The sequence below is a fragment of the Magnolia sinica genome, chromosome 12, assembly GCF_029962835.1.
Source record: "Magnolia sinica isolate HGM2019 chromosome 12, MsV1, whole genome shotgun sequence".
In the NCBI taxonomy this organism is placed as follows: domain Eukaryota; kingdom Viridiplantae; phylum Streptophyta; class Magnoliopsida; order Magnoliales; family Magnoliaceae; genus Magnolia; species Magnolia sinica.
The window spans coordinates 83,806,814-83,834,014 of NC_080584.1; the positions used below are offsets into that span (position 1 = coordinate 83,806,814).

At 39.4% G+C, this 27,201-nt stretch overlaps 1 protein-coding gene and 1 long non-coding RNA gene across 7 annotated transcripts; one reads left to right on the top strand and one right to left on the bottom strand.

Annotated features, from left to right (window-relative positions):
• Window positions 1–302: 302 nt before the first annotated feature.
• LOC131221947 (glutamate synthase 1 [NADH], chloroplastic-like) lies at window positions 303–4,221 on the top strand. Of its 6 annotated transcripts, none has more exons than XR_009159676.1 (4): window positions 303–786; window positions 1,673–2,309; window positions 3,806–3,985; window positions 4,074–4,221. XR_009159676.1 is itself a non-coding variant. In XM_058217252.1 (4 exons), the coding sequence occupies exons 1-3, from the start codon at window positions 2,406–2,408 to the stop codon at window positions 3,961–3,963; spliced, it is 345 nt and encodes a 114-aa protein (XP_058073235.1). In that variant the 5' UTR covers window positions 1,580–2,405; the 3' UTR covers window positions 3,964–3,990; window positions 4,074–4,221. The 6 variants fall into 6 exon arrangements, 2 of the variants coding, with proteins under 2 accessions (XP_058073235.1, XP_058073234.1); XR_009159677.1 differs by lacking the exon at window positions 303–786 and adding an exon at window positions 2,968–3,000 and having other exon boundaries at window positions 1,580–2,466; XR_009159678.1 differs by lacking the exon at window positions 303–786 and adding an exon at window positions 2,968–3,093 and having other exon boundaries at window positions 1,580–2,309.
• Window positions 4,222–13,138: 8,917 nt separating this feature from the next.
• Window positions 13,139–16,114, bottom strand: LOC131221952 (uncharacterized). Its single transcript, XR_009159682.1, has 4 exons — window positions 15,654–16,114; window positions 15,214–15,565; window positions 14,098–14,193; window positions 13,139–13,795 (listed from the first exon to the last, which is right to left on the bottom strand). It is a non-coding gene; the product is annotated as an uncharacterized LOC131221952 (long non-coding RNA).
• Window positions 16,115–27,201: the final 11,087 nt, after the last annotated feature.

Genomic DNA, 27,201 nt, shown 5'->3' on the forward strand with positions numbered 1-27,201 from the left:
AAATCAATAAAAAGAAACAAATATTCAAAACCAATAACTTGAATTAAAAATGAATTAAATAACAAATTAGTTCATCAAGAGGTTCATGCTTTAGCCTTAGCTAAGAGATTAGCCTAGCATGGCTAACATCTTAAACAAATAAAACAAAAAATCGAACTACAACCGAAAGTTGAGATAGAAGAACAACGTTGGAAAAACTTCGTCTTCACACTCTCCCCACTAAATCCTATATTGATGCTTAAGGATGTCTTAGAGACTATTGTTTATAGTTTTAAAGCCTCAAGTTTTGTACCGCCTTGTAAATTGTCAATTTTCCTTTTTCCTATGAACCGTTACTTGTAGATAAATGGTCTTAGTTGAATTTGTTGGGGTTATGTTTCAAAAGCTTGTTCCATCAGCAGAATTTCATGGGAAAGACTAATCTATACAGGATGGGCCTCGCATGCAACTCGTGTGAGAGTTATTTGGAAGTCTTTTGTATAAGAGTCCCTCCAGAAAAGGTAACTATATGGAGGAAGAATTATTTTTGGAGGGAGAATTTTGTCTGTATGAAGGGTAATTGTGTCAGTTAAATTCACATGAGAAATTGAATACAGGAAGGGGCTGCGGCTAGTATTGCTCCCTATTGGTTACTTGGGCCCTACTTGATGTCTAGGTGTTAATTAGGGAATCATTATTAATTGTCTCGGTCAAGTAAAAGACAGTATGGCTGTTCACATGCCAGTTTTTCATTGGTTGGGGAAGGACAACTAGAATAGCTTTAGGTCCAAAACTGGTAGGTCTTTGGTTGTATTTGGGTAGTTGTTTCTAAAAGTTAAGAGTCCCAGTTGTCTTTAGCTAATGAGAGTTCTGTTTTAGAAAGATTTAAGCCCAGCTGTTGAAGGTTTGTGCTGTGTGCTTGTGGGCGGGCGTGTCCATGGGCATGTGCAAATCGTGCATGTGCATGGGCATCTGGATATGGAAACACTTCCCGTGTGCATGGTGTAGAGTTTGTGTGCCTGTGTGGGTGTGTGTGTGTGTGGTGGCTGGTGCAGAGGTCTGTATTTTTTCCACTGTTTCCTACGACTGGAAATACCAAAAGGTAAATGCCTCTAAGTGTGGTGAGACTCCACACAAGTAGCTTGGCGAGAGTTCGGGCTATCTATATTTCCATCCTAAATAATTTCATATTTGTTTTATCTTAGTTTACTGGTAAGACAAAGCTATTCCCTGGTCGCTCAGTAATTCTTGTTGGATTTTTAGAGGTCTGTTTCTACACGTATCTTTTATATCATCATCTGTTTCTACACATTTTCTACATCATGGATGATATCATTTCAGTGATAGGATTGTAATGCGAATGGGAGCTCTTCCACTTTTAATTTTTCTAGGCCATTTTTTGGAGAGGTAATGATAATTTATTTATTTATTTAAACGAGTCAAAAAGCCCAAATTACAAAATGAAAATTACAACCTGGCTAGGAACGACCACTCATTTTGCCGAGATCTTCGATATACATGAAATCCACCCTATTACATACATTTTTGCCCTCTCATATGCATCTAGCTCTGAACTACTCTTATTTTGGAAGCATCTCCCACTTCCCTCCCCCCATATAGCCCAAAAGATTGCCATCATTACTATCTTTCCCACCGCTATCTCCTTTTGTCTTCAGACCACCTGTAGGCCAAGCTAGCCGGAGTCGTACCATCGAACCCGGCATCACCCGAGGAGATCCGGAGGAGATGAGAGCCCTTTCCAGCAGGATCGCTGTAGATATCAATTCCCTACAAACATTGCATAGATTGTTGCATGGTGCTTGCTCTGAACTAGTCAATTTACAGAAGATAGTAGCTCATAAGGATTTCTAGCTTCACAGATTCAATCTGATCAAAATATAGGTCTTTCGAAAACACTTCTTTGTGATGGCACCTAAAATCTAGGTGTTCCTACCAGTAGCTTGCATTCAAGTAGAACTCTCTGGAACATCGATGGCGTGTTCTTGGGTGACTGGCTGAATTTCTGGGCCGCTGGTTGTGTTTCAGTTCAGGATGTATTTGCTTTGTGTGTATTTGTCTTTTGTTTTGTTTTGTATCTTGTTCGCTGTGGAGTGACAATAGGGTCACCTTCCTCTGCGCTTTTTTTTTCCCTTAATGATTCCGTCAATAAAATAAATAAAATAAAATAAAACTAAGTGATATTATTATTGGTGCAGGTGAATGTTAACTTGGCTGGACTACCTGCACTGGTGCTGCCATGTGGGTTGATTGAAGGTGGACCCGTCGGCCTTCCTGTTGGACTTCAAATGATTGGTGCTGCCTTTGATGAGGTATTGAACTACCTTTCTTGTTTCTGAGAACATGCTGTTTCTGGTTCAATGACTGAGAATTGAAGACCAATCATGAGAAAGGAAAAGTAGGAAACGATGGGGAGGGAGGAAGGGAAGAGGAGAATGTTAAGAAACAGAGAGATTGCGATGCATGGAGGTCAGGGAAGGTTTTGTTTTGGGGGAACAATGTGAAGGAAGGAGACTATTTGGTGAGAGTGGATACTGTAGAATGTGGAGGCAAATAGATAAAGGATGGTAGAGGCTGAAATTTAGGATACATAGGAGAGAAAATAGATAAAGGATGGTGAGAGTGGATACAAGTCAGTTCAATAGTGCATCCGTGCGCACAGACTTAACTGATTTGAAGTTCGAATGGTTTAACTAATTTGAAGTTCGATTGGTTTTTTTTAGAGTGACTTACTATACCACTCCATTGATGTTTGCATGTTTGAAAATATATTCTCTTCATTCAATAAGCGCATGTTACTTTATTAATAAAAGTGGTTTCAGCCATCTTACGAATGGATCGTGACTTTGCAATGTTTTTCTTTTTACCCGTCCAAACTTGTTTTTTATTTCTCAGACAATTTTTCATTTTCATGAAGGGAAATATAATGGAACTTGGACTTGATGCCGTGGTTATTTGATTTCCTTACAGGTTCATTCTCAGTTTTCAACAAACACTTTTCAGGTGATGGTCTTCTAAAATGCAATGAACTGGGCTTGTCAAAGAATGAGATGAAGAAGCTTCTACCTATCATTGATGCCAGCTCTTCAGATTCAGGTGACCTTATGCTAACCAAGCATTTTTTAATAGATGTGTGTTGGTGGGCATAGGCTAAGTTCTGTCTCTCTGCTTCTATGTGCGTGCGCAAATACATGTGCATGCTTGTGATTGTGTCTATGTGCACACAGATTTAAATATGAATGCACTCATGTTTAATTGCATATTTTAAAAATGCAAGGAATTGGGCTTGTCAAAGAATGAGATGAAGAAGCTTCTACCCATCATTGATGCCGGCTCTTCATATTCAGGTGACCTTATGCTTACCAAGCATTTTTTAATAGATGTGTGTTGGTGGGCATAGGCCAAGTTCTGTCTCTCTGCTTCTATGTACGTGCATAAATACATGTGCATGCTTGTGATTGTGTCTATGTGCACACAGATTTAAATATGAATGCACTCATGTTTAATTGCATATTTCAAAAATGCAAGGAACTGGGCTTGTCAAAGAATGAGATGAAGAAGCTTCTACCCATCATTGATGTCAGCTCTTCAGATTCAGGTGACCTTATGCTTACCAAGCATTTTTTAATAGATGTGTGTTGGTGGGCATAGGCCAAGTTCTATCTCTTTGCTTCTATGTGCGTGCACAAATACATGTGCATGCTTGTGACTGTGTCTATGTGCACATAGATTTAAATATGAATGCACTCATGTTTAATTGCATATTTCAAGCTTGGAGTTTTCTGAATTGGATCTGTGATTGTTTTAGGAACATTTGATGGCGTCTTGGAGCTTATGGTTTATGCTGGCAGAAGTCTGCCTAAAGCTATCATGATGATGATATCTGAGGCATGGCAAAATGTTGAAAACATGGATCGTGATAGAAAAGCCTTATACGAATATTTTTCAGCTCGTATGGAGCCATGAGATGGACCTGCACTTATATCATGTAAAGTTTGTGCTGGAATTGCTTCATGCTTTAATGATTCTGCATGTGACATGAGTATTTTGAACTTATATTTATTGTATAAATGCAGTTACTGATGGCCGCTATCTTGGAGCGACATTGGACCGGAATGGATTGCACCCCGGTCGCTTTTACATTACACATAGTGGATGTGTGATCATGGCTGGTGAGGTTGGTGTTGTAGACATCTGCCAGGAGATGTGGCTAGGAAAGGAAGACATCTGATCGGTTTAGAAGGGGACTTTATTGAAATAGTTCATGTGCATTAATTGTTTTGTTGATATTGTGAAGAATTGTTGTCTTGATGAATGTTAAATAAGTGAAATATGCACAGGTTCAATCATTTGTTGATTATGATATTGTTAACTTTGGTTGATAGAGAAATGAGGTCAAAAACCGAATTTAGCCTCGGTTGATGCCAAAAGAGGCTAAATCCATCTTTAGTCTCGGTTTTGCCTCAGTTACATAAACTGAGACTACAACTCCCGTGGCTAAAGGCTTTAACCTCGGTTGTTGAGAACTGAGGTTAAAAATAATTTTAGCCTCGGTTGGAGGCAACTGAGGCTAAATTTGGATTTAGTCTCGGTTAGAAACAATGGAGGCTAAAATTTTAATTTAGCCTCATTTTGAGAAAATTGAAGCTAAAAAGATTCTTTGACCCTCACTTAATGAACCGAGGCTATAAAAGTCACCTTTAGTCACAGGGGTTTCAACCTCGGTTTGGATAACTGAGGCAAAACTGAAGCTAAAGGCTTTAGCTTCAGTTTTTAACCCTTTTATCCATTGTTTTGAATTGAGGCTAAAGCTCCCTTTTCTTGTAGTGAGTTTGTAAAAAGCCAGTAGACGTCCGGATCTATGGTAGGACTACCCTGGTGAAAACCATGGGGGTGCACCTAAAAACTTAAGTTACAACAGGATTCACTTGACCATCCATCTTATTTCCATACAACTATATGCATAGTAAGATAGAAACTTGTATTGATTTATGAGATTTGTTGGTCAGTGGAGATACAGATGGAAGAGTTCCTGTGTTATCTACAAGGTACAGTTTGCGTGATCTGGGACTACCATCACTCGTTCATGGAGGCCATGGTATCACGAGAAACAGGTATTTCTTCAACATGGCAATTTATCAATGCAACCTTAGTTCCTTTGTAAATTACCTATTTTCATAACCTATGCAAAAGACCACTTTATCATATGAGAGAGAGAGAGAGAGAGAGAGAGAGAGAGAGTATGGCACACGTGCGTGGGGTATGGCCAACAGGAGTTTTCGGTCTGCCTCATTTTTAGACTCCTGGCCTATTGTGGTGTATCAAAACTGATGGACGGAGTGGATTTGGGCCCACACAGCTTCCGACAATAGGGGAATAGAAGGAAGCGGATTGGCTGGTGCACCACGCACCAGCGATTTAGCTGTGTGGGTACGTGTCGTACGAAGATGAGCGCTGACGCTCCTCCAGCTCCCAGTTGTACGAACGGTTCAAAGGAGATCAAAGTTACATGGCCCACAAAATGATGTATTTATTATATCCATACCGTTAATCCAAATGTTTTGATCATTTTAGAACATGAGACGAAAAATGAATTATATAAAAATCTCAACTGGACTACACCACAAATAATAGCGGGGATAATAATTTTCACCGTTAAAACATTCATTCGGCCCATCATAATGTTTATTTTCCATCCAATCTGCTCGTGAGGTGAAAAAGACCTAGATGAAGGGAAAAAAATATATCATATTGATCCAAAACTTATGTGACCTCCAAAAGGGTTTCAATGGTAGACATTCAATCCCCCAATGCTTTTTGCAGTGTGGTCCACTTGATCTTTATATATGTCTTATTTTTAGGCTTAAGAATTAAGACTAGCTCGCCAAATGGATGGACGGTTTAGATATAACACATTCCTCATGATAGGACTCACAGAACTATTTATTATTATTATTATTATTATTTTTTTTTTAATAAAGGAACGATTTCATTAAACTCAAAATGGACATTAGCGTACAGCCTACAGATTCAGGACGAGCACGCCCCTCAACAAAAAGGACGGCCGCCTATCGTATACAACCAGTGTACATGAGGGAAAAAGAAAACAAGGATATGGACATAGAAGAATGAGGGCTAACTGACAGATCGATTCGTTCCAAGGCCCACCCTATCCCGGAAAATCAAGCCCTTAGTTTCCCTGGGCAGGGAATGGATGTTGAGATGATAGATTTTCTCGTGTTTCGCTTCGCACTTTTGCCAAGCTTTCTGCCGGATCATTTCCTTCACGGAGAATGTGCTTGAAGGTACAGGTTCCTGACTTCCTCAAATTGTTGATTCTGTTCACCCATGGTTTCCAATTCCATGGGCAAAATACCTCTCCCGTTAGAATATCCATAGCCAATTTGGAATATGATTCTACTATAATCCTGTTCATTTCTTTTTGCAGACAGAACTCTAATCAGTCATGAATAGGACTCACAGTACTTACCGATTGGATATCCACCATTAAAATCCTCCTAAGGCCCACTGTACTGTTTATTTGACATCCAATCTGTTGATTAGGTCATACAGACCCAGATGAAGGGAAAAAAACAAAGATCAGCTTGATCCAAAACTTTTATGGCCCCCAAAAGGTTTTTAATAGTCGATGTTCATTCAATACACATTTCCCGTAATGTGGTCCACTTGAGATTGGGATATACCTCAGTTTTTGTATTATAACATAAAATGGACTAGAAAAATAGATGGACGACATGGATGAAACACATACATCATGGTGAGGCCCACAGAGCACCGACCAACAGCCATTGGCCGGTGGTAGGGGGAGTAGCCAATCCATTCCCGAGAAATGGACCCAAAGGGACGCGGATTTCCTGCGAAACGCTTTGGCAGGAAGTTCCTGTGCTGGGAACCCGGTGGGGCCCACTGGGATGTTTATGAGAAATTCACCCCGTTCATCCGTTTTTGCGTTAATTTTAGGATATTAGGGAAAAAATGAATCGTATCCATTGCTTAAGTGGGCCAATGATGTGAGAATTGAACGTCCACAATTGACGTGAGAAGTTTTGAATCATGTTAATATTTGTGTTTTCAGTTAATCCCAGTAGGAATAAGGTTATGAACGGTATAGATAGCATGTAAACATCACTGTCGACCCCAGGAAGGTTTCAACGGTAGGAATTTTCCTAACCACCTTCTCTTTTAGTTTCCTTACAAACATCACGGTGGGCTCCACCTCAGTTTCCAGCGCAGGAACTTCCTGCGAAAGGCTTTCACAGGAAATCCGCATCCGACCCAAGGCGCGTTATGCATGTGGAGAAAATCTTCTTTGTCATCATGAAAATTGTACGTTACCAATGGCCTCACTTAATGTCGGAATGATTGGGATCATATATATATATATATATATATATATATATATATATATATATATATATATATATATATATATATATATATATATATATATATATATATATATATATATATATGGTCCAAATTAAAAGAAGAAGAAGATATCATACTCAACATATGATTTTTATTTTGAGAACGATGGCCATTATTACTTCATCTTTTCCTTGACTTGTTCCTCACTGAGTTGAGTAGAGCTGGCTAGTACCGAGTGGTCTTAAATAATAATAAAAATGATTATTTTATGGTTTTCCTAAATTCACTTTCTTTGAGGTTGAAATTTTAAAACTGGTTTGAGTCGACATTAAATTGACTCAAGAAAACCAGGGCCTGTGACTCATGATCTTCCCAGGTTGAGTCGACTGAGTCTCAATTGACTTGCTTAGTTACAAACTATATTCCTTTCTTGAGCTGTTTGCATTGATCATTCTCTGAGCACCTTTAAACAATTATGATTATGAAAAACATTCTTTTAGAGTAATATATGTTTAGTTAGAAATTTGCTAGCTAGTCATGCAAACGACGAGAGTGCATTTTTGTACTCGTCATCATTTATGATGCAAGCTGCATCTGGGTCTTAACCATCTTCACCGTCACTCTTCGAGTACTAGTGGCCCCTACCAATTATTAGAATCTTAGACTGTCAATGTATTTGATCCATGGGGATATCTTTAGCACTTGTTTATGGGCTGCATGGCACGATATCCATTTTAAATTACTTAGTTTAGTTGTGTTTTAGGGTTCCTTTGTTTTCTCAGTTTCTCCAGTAAAGGAAGTGTATTATTAATATAGTTTTATCACTGTTAAATCAAACACAGGAATTGTCATTCAAATCCATATGTATTTAGAATACATGTAAGTAAATTTGTAATCATTGTAATTTTTTTAATGAAATTATTGTGAAAATGTTAAATGTAAATAGTGACATCAATGTATTTTGATGATGATTTGACATCAATATAAAAAATTCTATCATTATAATTTTATTTTTGATAAACCAAACATAAGAATCAACAGTCTAATGCATTAGGAAACAAGTAATTTTAAACCATTACACATTTTCTTTACATCGTTGTTATTGATGCTAGAATCTGATCAATCCTACTTCGCTTCCTGCGAGCCTCTTAGATACTTGTATATGAACAATGAATAAGAAGACATTGGGGGCACGGGTTGTGGCCGGGGGTCCTCCGATGCCTAAGTCATGCAGTAGGCACAGTAAAAAAGATGGGGGTAAATGTGCATACCTATTCCTCATGGCAGAGAGTGTATTTATAAGCTTTCTAGGCTGTTTGTGTATCCGGGTGGATTTGTTGGATATGCTAGAGGGACCCGTATTGTAATGTGAATCTGCTTTTAAATTTTTCTTCGATTACACCTTGATTAACATGATCCTCGAATGAGATCCTGCCCATATACGGTGCAGGATTCTCTTTGGATGTTTCTATTATGAGGTCAAGGTCGGTATCTGAGGCCGATGTCAGTACCCAAGCTCAACGGGCAGACTGAGTGAAGATACCTCATTTCAACACTTGAGGTCTTGGTATCGATCCTTAGCGGGGGTGGCTAACATGGAGTGTGTGTACTGACATGGGTGTGTACTAACAAGCTAACCCCTCCCCCCAAAAAAAAAAAAAAAAAAAGAAGGTTGAGGTCAGTATCCGAAGTCGGGGTCGGTACTTGAAATCGATACTAGAAAACAGGGCAAAGGCTATGGATAAAATCCGTAGCTAAAGACCTATGACTACGATTTTAGTTCGTAGCACGACCGTAGTCATAGGTGCTGTAACAATAGGTCTAAAACCTATGGATATAATCCGTAGCAATTATTTCTGTAGCCAAAAGTAACTACAGCTATGTATAGTATTTGTAGCTAAAAGTGGTGTTACATCCGTAGCAATATTAAGAATTTAATAATGGCTATGGTTGTAAGATTACTAGCTACGGTCAATATCCGCAGCTATTGCCTACATTCAAAAGAAATTATAATCATTCATTCTTTCAATTACCACCTGCATAATCATTCATTCATTCATTTAGTCAATTACAATCATTCATTCACTCAGTCAATTATAATCATTCATTCAATAATGAATCAATTACAATCATTCATTCATTCAATTCAATTACAATTACAATAATGTTGAAAGTACAAAGCTTGGTGAGTCTGTGTGTAGTCGCATATGGCCAGGTGATTCCTTCATCCACCATAGATAGAAAATGGATGCGAGTATCAATAGTCCACCTACACATCCGATAGCTATACTGATAACTTCTCCTGCGCATCTTTTGTAATTATATTCGAGGGCGAACCACCACTAGAGGACTCTGCAACATAAAAACAAAGAATCAGTCAATTCAAGAATGATAAAAACTAAATGCAAGGAAAACATAAAATTCCCTTGCTGTAAACTGAATTAATGCTCCAAACAGCGTTCATACATTGCTAAAGTACCGTTGAAGCAAGTAATCATTCACTACACCACACATTCCATAGAAGTACAACAAGTTCAAAAACACTTGCAGATGATTCATACATACCTTATTATAAGAATTAAATACCATAACATTAGTCAAGTGATGAAATTTTGAAAATGGAAAGGGAATCAAGAGTGGTAAAACTGAAAATATGAAGAGAGATGAAAGTGCATGTAATTGGCAACTTTCAAAGAAAAGAAAAAAGAAGTAACTAATAAAGCAGCTTGTTCAGCCTACATGCACCTCATACAAGGCCACACTACTAGCCTACCACTTGCATGGGAAGTTTGACATGTGCATTATGTGGGCTCAATGTGAAGAAAACCTAGAGAAAACTCCGCCAGTAATGGGTCACTCTTGGAAGTACGATAGAAGAAAACTAACTAACAAACTCCCAAAGAGGACCACGTCTTCTATATATCAATGAAGATAAAAAAGCATTTTCCAATACGGACAATTGTTTTTTTTTTTTTTCTTATTTTTTAAGGGGATATTGGACATACTCAGTGTTGCAGCCATACATTGATATATCTCAAAATATTGCGCTACCCATTTACAAATATTCCTGAATATCATTGATACATGTGACACATATCAACGATATCTCAATGCAGAATATTCAGTTGCAGTTGAGCACTTGAGCATGAACCGAACAATTCAGCCAAATCAATTTTTAAACTTGATAATTTGATTTAGCATGTGAATTTCACAATTAATTTGAGACACCTTATATTAACTTGAGAGATGTAGCACAAAAGATAACACCAATGAGTGAACATACCGCCACCACGACAAGGATACATATCACTTTCCCTTCACCATTTTTGAAGAAAACCAATTGAGCTGCAAAAACAGAAAAATAAGAACATGAATAAATAATAGCAAAAACTAGTAATCCAAAAATATTTCAAATTTCATATAAAGCATAGACCATTGTCATAGGTGCCGAGCCAATAGGTCTAAAACTAGTAATCCAGAAACTTGTAAAATTTTCATCAGAAATTCTGAAAGGAATGAATTTACAAAATGGTCCACATTCAACAATCAACATACACATTGCGCAGCTGATGAGTGGATGGGCCTGATTTTTGGACCACATAATTTACATGCTTGGGCCCACCTGATGCATGGCATTAGTGTGAATGTCCAATAGATTTGCCTGATAGGTCCATGTGGGCACATGTAAAGGTGTATGTGGACATAAGAAACTCTTTAGAGTGCTTGTTCAATTGAACCTACAATATCAACAACGTTCTTCCCTCTTGTAAGTTGATCAACCAATGGTTTCAGTTGAACCTACAATATCAACAACGTTCTGCATTAAGAAAGACCACAGTAGAGGTTCACATTGGGCTGAAACTTCTAAAATTGTTGAGAGAAATTAATGTTAAGATGATGATGATCCTACTGACCTAAAAAAATCCGATATAAGATCCTCTTATGATATCCAATGGCTCTACAACTATCCTCTAGTGATATGAAGGTTCTGTAACTTATTCAAACCCGTCGCATTCATGATTTTTGTACGTACATGGGCTGAAACTACTAAAAAATTCACTCTCCCAGGTCCCGAACAACATTTTAGAGATCACTTATAGAACACGAATCATGTCACCATCAAGTGCTTGCATTAAGATGAAAACTTCAATGTACATTCTTGATACTAACCCATTGATCACTTCCAAATTTTGACAAAAACTTTTAACAATATTTCCTAGTGATATTTTATCAAGGCACCCAAAGAACATCACAAACATATAGAGCAGGGACATCCACACACAAAACCAAAAAAATAGATGATGGGCACCTAATTGGAGCCATACAAATGAAACTTGCAGATCACTCACTACACGTGTGTGAGCTTCAAGCTGCACAAGCCCTACTGTCTGGACACCCTGGTCCAGAGATCAGGCCAGTCTGCACATCACGTAAGCCATGCATATGCCAGAGAAATGGATAAAAAATTATGACTGATGGCCCACACTCAATGTACATGTGTGGCCCACCAGCTGTACAAGACTGAACATTACTTAAGCAGTTCGTTATGACTCACAAATTATTCATTCCCACTCAGGCCCTTTAAAAAGACATTTTATTGCCCAGTCTCAAGAGAATGTGAGATTTACCTTGGGTGGCTTGGAGTAATCTGGTGGGAAGTGAATGGTTACCAAAAATACAGCACTTGCAAAGGGGCTATCTGCCGGTCCTATAATTGTTGCTTACTAGTGGAACATGTCATCAGCAACATGACCTATAATCATATAAAATATCCAATTTAGAAAACTTGAAAACCAACCATAAAAGACCTTAGAGCTTAATAGGGAGCCAAATCCAACCTAAACCCATAAAAAGGACCTGTCTTACAAGTTTTTTGGTTATTTTATTGAAAACCAATCTGTCCTGCATGGGTGATGGATTCTTATTATCAAGCATCCAATTTACTGAAGAATACTCTATAACAAAGAAGAGAAAAATAAATAAATAAACAACATTCAAATATAAAATAGAACCAGCAACATAATATCCAGCAAGATAGAGCTTTAAGCTTAAATATGTAAAGCAAGAATGGAAAGGAATATCCTCACCCATATTTCCATGATTGCACTCATTTACCATATGTGTAACAGCCCACGCCCACACTGTATGATATTGTCCGCTGTGAGCACAGCCCGCACGGTTTTGTTCTCGGGGTCACCCCCAAAAAGCCTCATACAGTATAAGGTGACAACTCCATATATTACCATCATAACTTCAGACGACACTTCCGATGTGGGACAAAGTTTTACCTTTACTGTGTGCACATTAGCCTGCCAGCCATCTTGGGGCCCGCCCACATGTGTGCCCGCCCACATGTGACCACAGTGACGGGGCATCACAATATCCCCCACCGAGGGCAGAGCCTTCCTCGGCTCTGATACCATTTGTAACAGCCCACGTCCACACTGTATGATATTGTCCGCTCTGGGCACAGCCCGCACGGTTTTGTTCTTGGGGTCACCCCCAAAAGGCTTTATACAGTATAGGGTGGCAACTCCACATATAACCACCACAACTTCAGACGACACTTCCGATGTGGGACAAAGTTTCACCTTCATTGTGTGCACAGTAGCCTGCCAGCCATCTTGGGGCCCGCCCACATGTGTGCCCGCCTACGTGTGACCACAGTGACGGGGCGTCACAATATGTGTGTGCCAAATCCAAGCTGTAATTCGAAGGGGAATTGAAAATAAAACCAAGCCACAGATGGAAATGAGAACCACAAAGAAAATCTCCCAAACATAAGTACTTGTTTCCACTTGATTAAATTTTGCCAATTCAATTCATAGTCTGATACAAATGTCCCTAGGATAAGCTAAACATACAAATTGATGTGCAAGGCCTATTAAGATGTTTTAATGACATTCAATCCTTCCATCAATTCAGTTTAATACAAATCTCTCTAAGATGCACTCTAAAACAAAGAAAGAAATAAAGGTGCTTTCAAGAGAACCATCTAAATTAATTTACACCTAGAGAAAATATATGAAATATGGTTGCACAAAATATGACAGGAAGCAGAGCATATTCATGTATAGAGGTGGGCAAGCATCTATTTCAAAATTATAGCAAGTACAAACAGCTAGGAAGCAGGACCACCACCTGGTTAGAAGAAGGTTTCCTATAACTCCAATCTGAAAGTTTTGAAACAGATTGCCCACACTACTTTCTATGGGTGAAAAATGTGCAACACTCCACAATGATATTTAAAAGCTTATCAGCACAATAGGGACCACCAAATGCTAACATGGAATGATATGTGTAAGATCTCACTTCACCGGATTGCCAACTACAACCTCACTAACAGCTCGAGCCACTCCTCATCCTGAAAAAGCACCAGCCCCAGATATGTAAACCTGCAACCACTCCGCTGATTCATACTATGCATCAGTCCTATACAAAAATTGGCCAAGTTTTGCATTGACTTGGCCAATCCACCCGGCCATGAAAACTTAGCCGAGTCAATATTTGTCTAATAAAATTGGTTAATAAGAACCATTTTTTTAGGTGAACACCTTTTCTTTAGTTCTACAATAGTCACTAGAGGTCACGACAAGTGCTCAAGAGGACGAAACTATCAAGTGGTGTTGAGAAAAAACTTGTCAAGGATATGAAAGTAACCACTTGAAAAAAAACTTGTCAAGGATATGAAAGTGAAACCATGGTACTCACCTTAGTCAAGACCTGCCTTCTGTTGTTCAAAATCCCATGCTGCACAATTCCTGGAGTTTCAGGAATTGTGAGTGATGGCTCTTTGTAAACACGCACCTAAGAAAAAAAAAGGAAAGAAAAAATCAACTTATAAAAAAACTTACACCAAAATTTGACTGTCCATTCAATATAATATCTAGAACTGAGCTGAATTCGATTGCCAATGCCACAAAGAACTATTTGCCAGCATGCTAACTATTATAAAAGAATTCAAAGAAGAAGGTACAAAGTGAAAATCACAAAAAACAATGGGGAACAGAAAAATGAGAAATCTCGGTATGTGAACAAGATATTCAAACAATCAGTTCTACCAAATGAGAAATTGCAAAATTTGTTACCAATCAGAAGGCACCTAACGAATCTGTAAGCCGGAAGTAGCTTGAAAAATCAGTAATCTTTTATGAGATTGAAAACAAACCAAGAGGAGTTATATGATCATCTGTCTGATGACTGATGACATGTAGAGTAAGCTCATGTTCTGATTTGCCACAAGTGGAAACCACAACCGGCGTTAAATGTTGGCTACTGGAAAAAATGCGGCAGCAATGTTCCATTTTGTTATAGTGACTTGGATATTTGGCCATGGGGCCAACTATAAACAGGATATCAAAGATGAAAATCATGGAACAAAAAACCATATATACATTTATATATGCCAGAGTACTTGCATACCGAATGTTGGTGCATGTCTTATTCATTAGTCACCAAGGAAAAAGTGCAAGATGCCTTCTCTACTTGGGAGGTTTCAATATATGACAACAAGGTTCTAAAGGTCTATGGTAAATGGAAGAGCCCTTATGGATTTAGTGATGTAAATATAGGCAAAAGTACGACGGAGAGAGCCAATCATTTTTAAAAAAAAATCAAAGACACAATCGCTCATCAGTTTTCTTTACCAATTTTGTGCAATCATGTGCTTCAGTAGATAAGCTAGGATTCGGCCCATGATCTTAAGGTTGAGACACATAGTGCCAGTCCAATCAAGTTACAGGTGTCATCATAGTCTTAGTAAGAAGTGATTCAAAATACAAAGAAAGAAATAGCTATTATAAGAGGCATCACTATAAAAATTGAAACCTGCTCAATCTTGATAAACTTTTCTCCACACGCCCAAGATCAAGGATTAGTCAGATCATAGCCTAATGATAGTTGTGCTAGCTTCTCATTCCTTCTTGAGCTATTTCATCAAACAATTAGCATGAACGAAATATAAGAGGGAGATTGTATCATAAATATCAGCTACATCCACACAAAACACTCCTTGTTGAGCCATTTTATCAAATAGTTAGCATGCATGAAATACAGGAGGGAGATTGTATTATAAATATCAGCAACATCCACACAAAACACCCCTCTTAAAGTTGTAAACCTTGCAAAAATGGCATTGAAATCTTCCTTTCCCCTACTCTTAAGATATTGTCCTTCAAATCTATTATACACAGCACAAAGTTAAGTCATTAGAAGATCATTTCCATGTGTAATTGTAAACTAGAAATTAGGTCTGTTAACCAAGTTACCTTGTGCATCTGGAGCATCTCAAGCCTAAAAATGAGATGATCATCTAGACTTGAGAAGATCTGAATGGATGGCCATTCCAAGCATCCAAACAGACCCAAACCCTATTCATTCATTGAAAATCCACATTACCAAAAATTAAAAAAATATATAGACAAAGAAGGTGCTGTAAAAATGCCTCGCCTTCACGCATGCATACATTTCTAAAAAAACAGAGAGAGAGAGAGAGAGATTGGAGTCAACGGGGAATATTGTTTCAGGACTAAACTGAAAAAAGAATTGAAATGTTAGAACTGAAGAAGAGAGGAAAATTACCGTGGAGGTGGGTGATGCATTAGATGCACGGTTAGGGTTTTCCTTACATGGATTTCTAACGATGAGAATCGAGCCTCCCTCGGCGATAAACTGCAAAGGAATAATGGTTTTGAGGTAATCCTACAGAGAGAGAGAGAGAGAGAGAGAGAGAGAGAGAGAGAGAGAGAGAGAGAGAGAGATGAAGAGAGAGAGTGTAGGGGGTGGAGTGAGAGAGGGAAGGTGGTGGAGTGAAACAGAGAGAGAGAGAGAGAGAGAGAGAGAGAGAGAGAGAGAGAGAGAGAATGAAATGTGTGTGAGTGGGGGCAATTTTTTAGGAGTGGTTCGCCCTCTGCACGGACCCAGAGACGGACTATCCCCATCAGGGGCTCCATGGGGCCCACTGTGATGCATGTGGTTCATCCGCTCCATCCATTCCTTTAAAAGGTTTGTTCAAATATAAGTATCCAAAAATGAGATGGATTGAAAGCCCAAGTGGACCACATCAGATATAAATGGTAGGCAGTTAATCCTCATTGTTTCATACGATGTGGTCCAGTTAAGTCTTCAATCTGCCTCTTTCTTTGGTCTCATGCACTAAAATGAGCCATAAAATAAATGGATGGCTTAGATAAGACACACATATTGTGGTGAGATCCATGGAGCTCCATATGGGAAGTTAACTTTAGATATAGTGTATTATGGTTTTAGAAGCTTTTAGCTACGGATTAAAACCGTAGTAAATTAGCTACGGTTATTATCTGTAGCTGAAACCGACCATAGTCCGTAGCCTTTGGTCATTTTTTTGGTAGTATGAGGTCAGTACTTGAGGTAGGGTTGGTACCTGCGGTTGGGCCGATACCTGAGGTCTGGTTGGTTTTCTGCCTTGAGATCGGGTCGAGGGCCGAGGCTGGCAGTCATAGTCAGAATTTATGGTTGGGACTCAGGGTGGCCTTGGAGGTCGGGTTAGTTCTCCAACTCTTCTCGGAGAGTTTCCTTTGGTGATTGGTTTGTTATGTCCTGAACATCAGGTCAGTTCACTCTTACCTATAACAACCACCCCTACTTCAGAGTTTGAATTTCATGATCTCGGGAAGTAAGGAGGTTTGAACTATTATGTAGGTGAGATATTTTGAATTTGAGTGGGGTCAACCCGCCTTATAGAAAATTTTCAATCCGAATGGCATAACCTTATAATAGTAGAGTCCTTTGTTGGTAATAAAAGTTGCTTTCTACTTGTTATGCTTGTGCATGACGATTTGATTATAGCCCGAGTATGCGTGGATAAAGCTGAGGAGCTCTTGTTCAGCTGTGCTATTAACCAGTTGGTTGATCCTCCGGAGAGCGAAGCCATCCTTTGGGCATGCTTTGTTCATGTCAGTGTAATCAATGCATATTCGCCATTTGCAATTAGACTTATTTACCAATACGAAGTTCACTAGCCAGTCGAGATAGTAGACTTCTTTGATGAACCCAGCCTTGAGGAGTTTGTTAACTTCCTCACTAATTGCTGCACAATGTTTTGGGTTGAACGTGCATGATCACTTTTTCCTTATAGGATTATGGTCAGGGTCGATGTTCATCCCATGGACCATCATCTCCGGGTAGATACCGAGCGTGTCCTAGTGTGACCAAGCGAAGATGTCAGTTTGTCGCTTCATTAGGTTGATGATTTTGTCCCGCTGATATGGTTCCAGTAATGACCCGACCTAAATCGTGCGGGTTGAGTCAGCCTTACAGAGGGGCACAGGGATAAGGTCTTCTACTGGTGACCCTCTCTTGGCAGACTCCTCCCATGGGTCTAAGGAGGTGATGGTCATCGTCTGTTGTTGCGATTTTATTTAGGGCACTATCAAGTAGAATTGTCGGGCTTTGTACTGGTCACCTCTGACCTGGACGATGTTGTGCTCGGCAGGGAACTTCATCGCAAGGTGGTATGTAGATACCACAACTCTTAGGGATTTAAGAGATGGTCTACCCAAGATTAGATTTTACACTGATGGGCAGTCAACCAGAAGGAAGTCGATCATGATAGTTGTCTGGTTGATGCCTTCTCCAGCAGTGACTGGGAGTAGTACGCTTCCTTCAAGATTAACCTTTCCTCCCACAAGCAAGTGGGTGTGTATGAGTCATAACCTTGACCTTCCGACACCCATTTTGTTTAAGGTGGTGATGAACAAGATGATGGTCGAGCTCTCAGTATCAATCAGTATGCGATAAATCTTATGGTTGGCCACAAACATAGTAACTACCAAGATATCGTGTGGATGATGGATTTCTTGGGTGTCCTCTTTTGTGAAGGTCAAGTTACATGAACTCAGCCTTTGCTCTTTCATGGCCCTGCTGGTGAGGTATAGATTGCGCTTTGTATTATTATTGTTCGCGTTTCGAGCATGTGACCTGCGTGCTCTGTTCGAATCTCCATCACCAGCTGATTCACCAAATATGTTGTGTATTTCACCCGTTGCCTCGTTGTGGTTTTGCTCATCTCGTTGCTCGTTTCGCTTGTCAAGTCATTCAACCCTTCTCTTATTAATAAACTCTTGTGGGTGCCCTTTCCAGATGAGGGACTCGATCTCTTCCTTGAGGTCGAAACATTCCGCAGTGTTATAGCCATGGTCTCGGTGGAATTGACAATATTTCCATTTGTCCCTCTTCTTGGCATCGACCTTCATCTTGTTATGAACACTTTAAAATTCTTTTATTGCATATCTCCATGAGCACTTGTTTGAGGGTGGTGTTCAAAGGAGTATACAAGTGGAATCGAATTTTTGGTCATCGACTTGTATGCTGGCATCTGCTATGGTCACCATTTTTTTTCTTTTTATTAATGATGATAGGAGGCTCCTCCTCCTCTTTTCATTTCCTTCCTTTATTTGTGCTATTTATGCATCGAGTAGCCTTCTGCGAGTTGAAGAGCTCCTCGGCATTTGAATATTTTAAAACTTGATTGAAGAAGTCGGTTAGAGTGGCTGGGGGTTTTTGCCGATTAAGAAGAGGAACTTCCCCTGTTTGAGGATAACTATTGTAGCAATAATGGTTATCGTATTGGAGTAGTCGTCGACCTATAGTGCTTATGCATTAAAATGAATAATATGATCTCTTAAAAGCTCATTCTTCCTCTATGTGATTGTGAGGAGATGAGTTGAAGGTTTTTCCCTATATATCTTTTCCGCTGATGAACTGTGTGATAAAAGCCTTGCCGAGCTAGGCGAAGGAGATGATAAATTTTGGCTTTAAACGTCTATACCATTTTCATGCTGCTCCTGATAAGGTACGGGAGAACACTCTACACATTATGGGCCCCAAGGCTTCGTAGAGTTCCATCCAAGCCTTGAAGGATTTAAGGTGTTCGGCTGGGTCTTCGGACCAGAAATAAGGAGTGATTTAGCCATCCAGAACTTGGATGGGAGAGGGGATCGCATGATGTCGTTAGTGAATGGAGGCCTAGCCTCTTTCAGCATGGCCTCGACGAAGGCAAAGGCTTTTGCTTGGCACGCTTGTTGAACATCACCGAGCTGACCCTGGATCTCTTTGAGCTCTACCTCCCATGGGACTTCACTTTCCACCATAACCTTGGGGGCCTTCCCACGCCTTCTTTTCTCTAGGGTATGGTGCAAGTCAAACTCAGCGAGTATGGTTGTTTCCACAATATGGGTGGGGGTTTGCCTATGTTGCATTTGGTGGCCCTTCATCGTGTGTGGATCATGAGGTCCCGGTGGAGGTCGGGATTACTCAATAGTTGTGCCTACGTCCGCACTCTGATCAAGGAGTGGTTGCCCAATATCCTCATTATTTGATCCATGTTGCTAGTTAAGACCTTAACTTAGTTTTCAAAGGAAATGAGCTGGCCTCCATTGTTGTGGGACCACTATACGGTCACTATGGGAGGGGCGTTGGTGTGGTGGTATGAACATGGTGCTTCAGGATCTTCGGACTGCTCATCTAGCATAGAATTGGTTCAGTAATTGTGACTAAGGCATTTTTCCTTCCTTTAGCCATCGTAGAGCAAATATGACAAGAATTTCTGGACAACTTTGCTGTCGATTCTCACAGACAGTGCCAAACTATTGAGCTGGAATTTGGTCAATCCCACTTTGCTTCCTGCAAGCCTCTTAGATACATGTATAGGAATAATGAACAAGAAGACACTGGGGCCGCGCGCTGGTTGTGGCCGGGAACACTTCAATGCCTAAGTCAGGTAGTAGGCGCAGTAGAAAAGATGGGGTAATTGTATATACCTTTCCTCATGGCAGGGAGTGTATTTATAAGCTTTCTAGGCTGTTTGCATATATGGGTGGATTTGTTGGATATGCTGGAGGGACACATATTGTAGTGTGAATCTGCTCTCTGATTTTTCTCGGATTATGCCTCGAATGGTGTGATCCTCGGTTGAGATCTCGTTAAGAAGTCTTGCCCATATACGGTGTGAGATTCTCTCTAGATGTTTTTATTTTGAGGTCAAGGTCGGTATCCGAGGTCGAGATTGGTATTCGAGGTCAAGGTCAGTTCCCAAGGTCAAGGTTAGTATCTGAAGTTAAGGTTAGTACCCAAATTCGAGGTCAGTACCTAAGGTTGGTTTGGTACCTAAGGTCTGGTCAACTTTCTGCCTTGAGATCGGTTCGGGGGAAGAGGTTAGCAGTCGCAGTCATGATTTGTGGTTGGGACTCAGGGTGGCTTTAAAGGTCGGGTCGGTTCTCCAACCCTTCTTAAAGAGTTTCCTGTGGTGATCGCTTCGCTATGTCTCTAACATCAGGTTAGTTTGTTCCTACTTATAACAGCTATTATAGTTGGTGAAACAAACAAACCCTTAGAACTTTTATATTGCAAGTTTGAATAATTGAAATTAAAAGTTAGTTTAGAGAATTAATAATATAGATGAAGTTTAGAGTTTTATTATAAATACATCTCATTACATTATAATTTGTACCTTTTCTTAATTGATAAATCTATTTCACCTTTTTAACCTTGAGGTATTCCTTTGAATATTTCAACCCACATACGAAGGCTAGTTGTTGAGACACAAATATTATATATTTAACCCTTCAATTAAATTAGTTTTTTTGGCATTTAATTGATAATTTGATTTAATTATATACGTTTTTATTATACGAGGAGATTAAGAAGCCTATGATGAATATGCTCTTAAAAGGAAGGATTTAGACCTCAAAAGAAGATAATGAAGAATTGGAGATTTAAAAGTCATTAATAAAGACTTCATATACTAAAGATTTAAGGAAATCAAGTGTGGAATGAATGGAATCGAATATTTGAAGTGAAGAAACAAAGGAAAAGAAATTCTGAAAATTAAGGTTCAAAAAAATCACATTTTGAAATTCTGCAGCAAGAAAAACATAATTCTAAAAAATTACAGAAATAGACTTCGATGACATCGAAGTAAGTTTCGATAACATCGAAGATAACTTCGATTCCATCGTAGCCACTTTGATCCCATTGAGCAAATCATGAATTTTCTCAGTTCGTTGCTGGACAGATTTTGTTGCTAGACATATTCATGCACTCTTCGATGTCATCGAAAGAATATTCAATGTCATTGAAGGTGCCATCGAAGTCATGGTAACTACATAAATTCAAAGGTGGTTTGCAAACTTGTTCGAGGTGGTGCGATAAATTGAGTTACAAAACTATTTAAAGGAGTCCCTAAACTATTCCAAATCATCTTCTAGTGTTTGGAAATGAAGAGAAGGCTTAGGAAGAGCACCGACAATGTTCTTCTACTTCGATTTCTTCATGGGTTCTAGTAGATCTTTTAGTTTTTCTTTTATTTTTTAGTTAGCCATGACTAGCTAATCTCTTAGCTAAGGCTAAGGGATGAAGCTTGTAGTTATTCTTAATGTTTAGTTTATTTTAATTCTAGTTTATGTTAAACTTCCATTAATTATTAGTTTAAATGAAAGAATATTTTTAGTTTCCTATGATTTACTGTGACTACAATTACAGTAGATGCTCGAGAAGCTTTTAATATATTCTTACTTGTTTTGCAATTGTGTGATCTGTAAACTTCGTGATCTACCATTGTCTATGGGCATGGTAGATGCTTGAATTCCCTACAATAATTGCATTGGCACTTCATGAGGGAACTAAACTAATGAAAGTTTAGATTTTTTTTTAATGGTTTCATCATCCGATTGGATAGGATAAGATTTTGATTCTGATTAAATTATCATTGAATCAAGTAGATTAATATTGAGATTGCTACAAGTAGATTCCTAGATCCTTAATCTTTTATCCTTATTAATTAAAACATTTTTCCTTCATCGTTGGATTAAAAATATAGACAACCAAGTTAGATTTAGATTAGTTCTAAACCGTATTCCTCATTTCCCGTGGATTCGACCTTGGTCTTACCGAGCTATTATTACAGTGCAACCCTGCACTTGGGGTTGTGAACAATAGTCATGTCTGTGTTCTTTCAGATTTTTCATTACTTGAGGCACTATTAGGGTATTTGAAGATCAATTTTTGTACAAATTTTGTCAGTGTTTTGGTTTTTTCTATGACTGCTCGTCCAAGTCATTGCAACGACCCGAACAAGCCATATCAAGTGGTATCAAAGCGTTGCTGACCCCAATGCCATTATGATGTTTCCATCACTAACCCTATTGCCCTGCTACATTGTCGCTACCATCTTCCTAATCAACCTTAACATCTACTTAACTTAGCCATTCAAGTTTGTTCCTATTATTGCCCCTGCCATTGATATTATGACCCCTGTCAATATTAAACATTAGAGATGTAATGAAAGAATAAAAGATTTTTGATGGTTTAGGTTAAAAAATCAGGTCCTATAGATCTCCACTTAGATATCTTCGAATTTCTATAATTAAACAAAACACAAAAATATATATTTGATCATTGATGTAAAAATTTGTTTGAATTCTAGTGATAGACCTTCAAACTAGAAGGATTCCTCGTACATTTATCTTAGATAATGAAGGAGAGTGAACGTGTGGACGCAGGAGTGTGGAGATGAGAGAACAAATCTTTCCTAATCTCTTTATTTTACTTGTCTCGATGACTCCCTTAAGGTTTTGGGCATCCAAAGGCTCTTATCTCTTCTTTGTGTCATTTTCTTTGGATCGGATCTTATTTATAAGGAGGAATTAGAGTTCAGGATACACCAATTATGGTGCCCCATCATACTTTGAACTTTAGTATTGTTCTACTCTATCTAAATTCTGTAAATCCTACTTACTCATGTACTTAAATCGACTCTATTCCTCCACCTTATATGGTTATACAAATTGCATACAAATTAAGTGATGGACCATAAAATCTTGATTGTTGGAAAGGAAATTCTCCAAAATCCTTGCAATCTACAACCAAGAAGCCGACCCTAGTTTACTCGTCGCAACTAGGCTGTCATCTTTTTTCTTGACTATCCTGGAACAAAGCAATCCACGATGATCTAAAATCAAAAGTCTCCCTGCCTAGTCTTCAATAACATGATCTTACTTTGTCTTTCCCTTAATAAGTCATCAAATTTGGTGCTTTTTTATTTCATTGATTTATCAATGCTTTCAAACCCTTTTCGTAATGCCTGTAGAAGAACACGTGTGAGAAAAGGATTAACTGATTGGATGATCCACACGGTGAACAAAGAAGAACTAAGAGAAAAAAAAGAGAGAGAAAGAAGGTCGGTATGGCTCGGACTTCGGAAAACCCCTATTTATAAGAATATCAAAAGCAGAGAATTTAATGCTAGCACTACTTGTGAGGATATGAAAGGACACCTCAACACACGTTCTCCTCCATGTGGCAGTACGGGGTCACTCAGGGCCCGGGTTAATGAAGTAGGGACATGTGTCCCATTATGAGCTGTCTGAAAGGTGAAACGACATTCGCCACTCTGTGTACGACTCCTTGCATGGAACCATTGTCATAATATCTTCCTCGATCAATGTAGCATGTGCCGTTCCTTTCCAATTCTTGCCTTAATCACTAGGTGATAAAATTGAAGAACACAAATGGAACGAGCCGACCTCCCACAATTAGAAGTTCAAAATCTCCCGCTTATGCATCAGTTCAAATGTTCTTACTTCCCAAGCTTAGGAATATAGAACTCGGAAGTAGGGGACAACTGTTATGGTAAAATCAAGCTGACCTGATGTATGAAACATGTGGTAAAAAGATCATAAGAGCATATTCTTTGAACTATCAAAGGCTTAGAAAAGATGACTTGAGCAAGGATATTCAATTACTAAGCTGAAATAGTTAACTCGGTTCGAAGATAAAGCTCATTAATACACCTAGACCACGAATGCCGACGTCGACCTCGACCTTGGATGATAACCTCGACCACGACGAATGCTGATCTTGACCTCAGATGCCGACGTCGACCTCAGAATAAAACATCTGAAGAGAATCTCGTGCCATATATGAGAAAGACTGCCCAACGAGATCCTATCCGAAGATCATGCCAATTGAGGCATAATTGGATAAATACTCGAGAAAAGATTCCAACTCTAATACGAGCCCGTCTAGCGTATTTTATAAATTTACTCAGATACGCATGCAAGTTGTCTAGCAACACATATAAATCCATCACTCCGGGAAGATATACTTAATTATCACGACTCTTATACACCTACTTTGAGTCGATCTACCTGACTTAGGCATCGGAGGATCCCTGACCAAAACTGGCGCTCTAAGTGACCTATTGTTCTCCATTAAAGTGCAGGTACCCTGTGGCTCATAGGAGGTGAGATATGATTGACTAGATTTGAGCGATAATAATAATATCATTTATATAGAGAAATAAAATAATGGTTCGTGGAGGACAACAATGAACTAGTAAAGGAGGATTTACTGCATTTTAAAGAAAACCAACATTGAGGAGAAACAAATTTAAATTATCAAACCAAGTTCAAGGAGTTTGTTTAAGACCTTCACAAAAATGATTAGGAAGAGAAGAATGAATCAAACTAGATGATTGTTAATAAACATTATATTCCATGTATACGAATATGCAAGGATGGGAAATCTAGAGGAATCAATATAATTAAGATAATGTTTATCATGTTCACCATCAATCTCTTAATGGTCTATTATTTCAATGATCAAATTCGCGAGACGATTTACATATTCAATCCAGTTAGAGATCTTCCGTGCTTGACTGCGGGTTGCATGGGCCCAACATCCAGTTTACATTACTTCTGTTATTTTCTTAAAATTCGGGGTAATTTATTCTTTTTTATATTGAATTAGTTCCAATGGTTGAAATTAAAAGTTAAAATAGAGAATTAATAGTTTAAATTGATTAGGGTTAGGATTTTGTAGAAATATATCTTTACATTGTACTTTACAATATTCTATAATTAATAAAATTTATTTTGGCTTTCCAGCCTTGAGGTATTCTATCAAATATTTGAGCTACTGTGATAAGGCACTAATATGTATTGGAAGAGCAGTAATAAAGCTGTAAGCCCCATATCCTAGACCGTACCGTTCCATAGACTTCTGCGGTCTTCTCGGTCGAATTTCGACAACCTTTGACCCTTAACCGGTATTTGCGCGCGACCCTGATTCACGTGCCGTCAATCCGAGTCGACTCAACCCAAGACCTTTACCTTAGCGACCGCGCCGTCGCCGCGGTTCTGATGATGTGACTCGCGCACCGAGGCGATACTCTGGTCGAGAGATGTGGGCCAGCATTCGGTGCAAGGAAAACGCCGCGCGTTGCAAAACCCGAGAGAATCTCTACGGGATGTCACCTTAATCAATCAATCAATCCATCCCATCATGTCAAGTACACATCACCTTTCACCCTTTCCCAAGCAAGCCCCAAAGTCAAAAAGTTCTTACACAAGCCATACTTCTCTTACACCATTAGCCACAAAAGTTAAAAAAGTCCTTACACCCATCACCCACCTCATCCATCACTCCATCACCCATCACTCTCTCTCTCCCTTTACAAGTCTCTCTCTCATTTTCAAACTTTCCCAAGCAAGAGAAAGTCCATACGTATGAGCCTCTCCAAGGTTTCCTAAGCAACAAAGGTGGCCCACTTTCCCACCCTCTCATCTCCCATCTCAACCATCCAAACCTCATCTCCTCCGTTGGAATCGAAGCTAAGGAGCTAAGAAAGCCAAGGGAGCAAGAAAATCAAGCGGTGGGTGCTTTGATAGGGTAGTTTTAATGTTTTTAAGATGAGTTAAGTGAGGCTAACCAATCAATGGTTGGGATCTCACTTTGAACCCTAAGATGTGGCCGATGGCCCACTTAGATAATCATAATCATTCCATGATGGGGCCATTCTCCATGGACCCTATCATGATGTTTATTTTCCTTGCATACTTAGGGTCATCTAGATCGACTAATTTAGTGGAGAAGGGATCTCCACCGTTGGATTTCGATTTAATGGGCCCACATGTAATGGCCCTCTTGATTTATGTTGTAGATCATTGAAGGGAGGACCCATAGTGCCGGGGTCCATCCATCACGCGTGTCCCACTCTCTATCTCTCTCTCTCCCTTTTGTGTTTTTTTTAGTGATGATAATGAGGTTGTGTGGCCCACTTGAATGGACCCCACCATGAAGTAAGTAATTTATCCAAAATGTCTATGGGTGGGGCTCACCTTATATGTACTGTACCCACACCATCCTCCATGAGGTGGCCCACCTAAGTAGGGCTCACCTCTAATGTATTTGCTAAGTCCAGCGTCCAGGGACGCTAGACGTTTGTTGGAAAACACAATATCAGCTTGTTTCCAAGCTTAAGGGTGGCCCTCTTATTTTGGCCCCACCTTGATGTATGTCTTCAATCCACGTCGTCCATTCCTTTCCCAACCTCATTTTAGGCGTTGAACAGAAAAATGGTGTCAACCCGAGGTCCTGGCGAGCCATACCATATTAAATGGTGGTTTTCACCATTGAAACTTTCCCTGATTGTTTATACGCTGAAATATGCCAAATATTGGGCTTGTTTTGCTTGTCTTGAGCCATGGAGGGCTATTGGACGGAGTGGATTCTCAAGATGTGGACCCCACCTGTGAAAAACCACAGGAATCAGAAAAAAAGAAAAAAAAATAACATCAACGCTGCTGCTGCTGTGTCAGAAAGGCAGCAGGCGCTGCCTGCGCACCAGCGCCCGGGCGGACGGGCAAGCGGACAGCACACATGGCTCTAGCCGTGGGCCCCACCTTGATGTTTATTTGTCATCCAACCCGTTTATGAGGTGGGCCACTCCCAGCAGTGGGCCCCCTCCAAATATCAGCTCCATCCACAGCTCAGGTGGCC

Excerpts from the sequence above, each read along its gene's own strand:
- LOC131221947 (XM_058217252.1), top strand. The coding sequence starts at position 2,406 with ATGGGGAGGGAGGAAGGGAAGAGGAGAATGTTAAGAAACAGAGAGATT. Across the intron at positions 2,467-2,967 it reads AGAGATTGCGATGCATGGAG|GTTCATTCTCAGTTTTCAAC; the intron begins GTCAGGGAAGGT and ends ATTTCCTTACAG. Across the intron at positions 3,094-3,805 it reads TGCCAGCTCTTCAGATTCAG|GAACATTTGATGGCGTCTTG; the intron begins GTGACCTTATGC and ends TGATTGTTTTAG.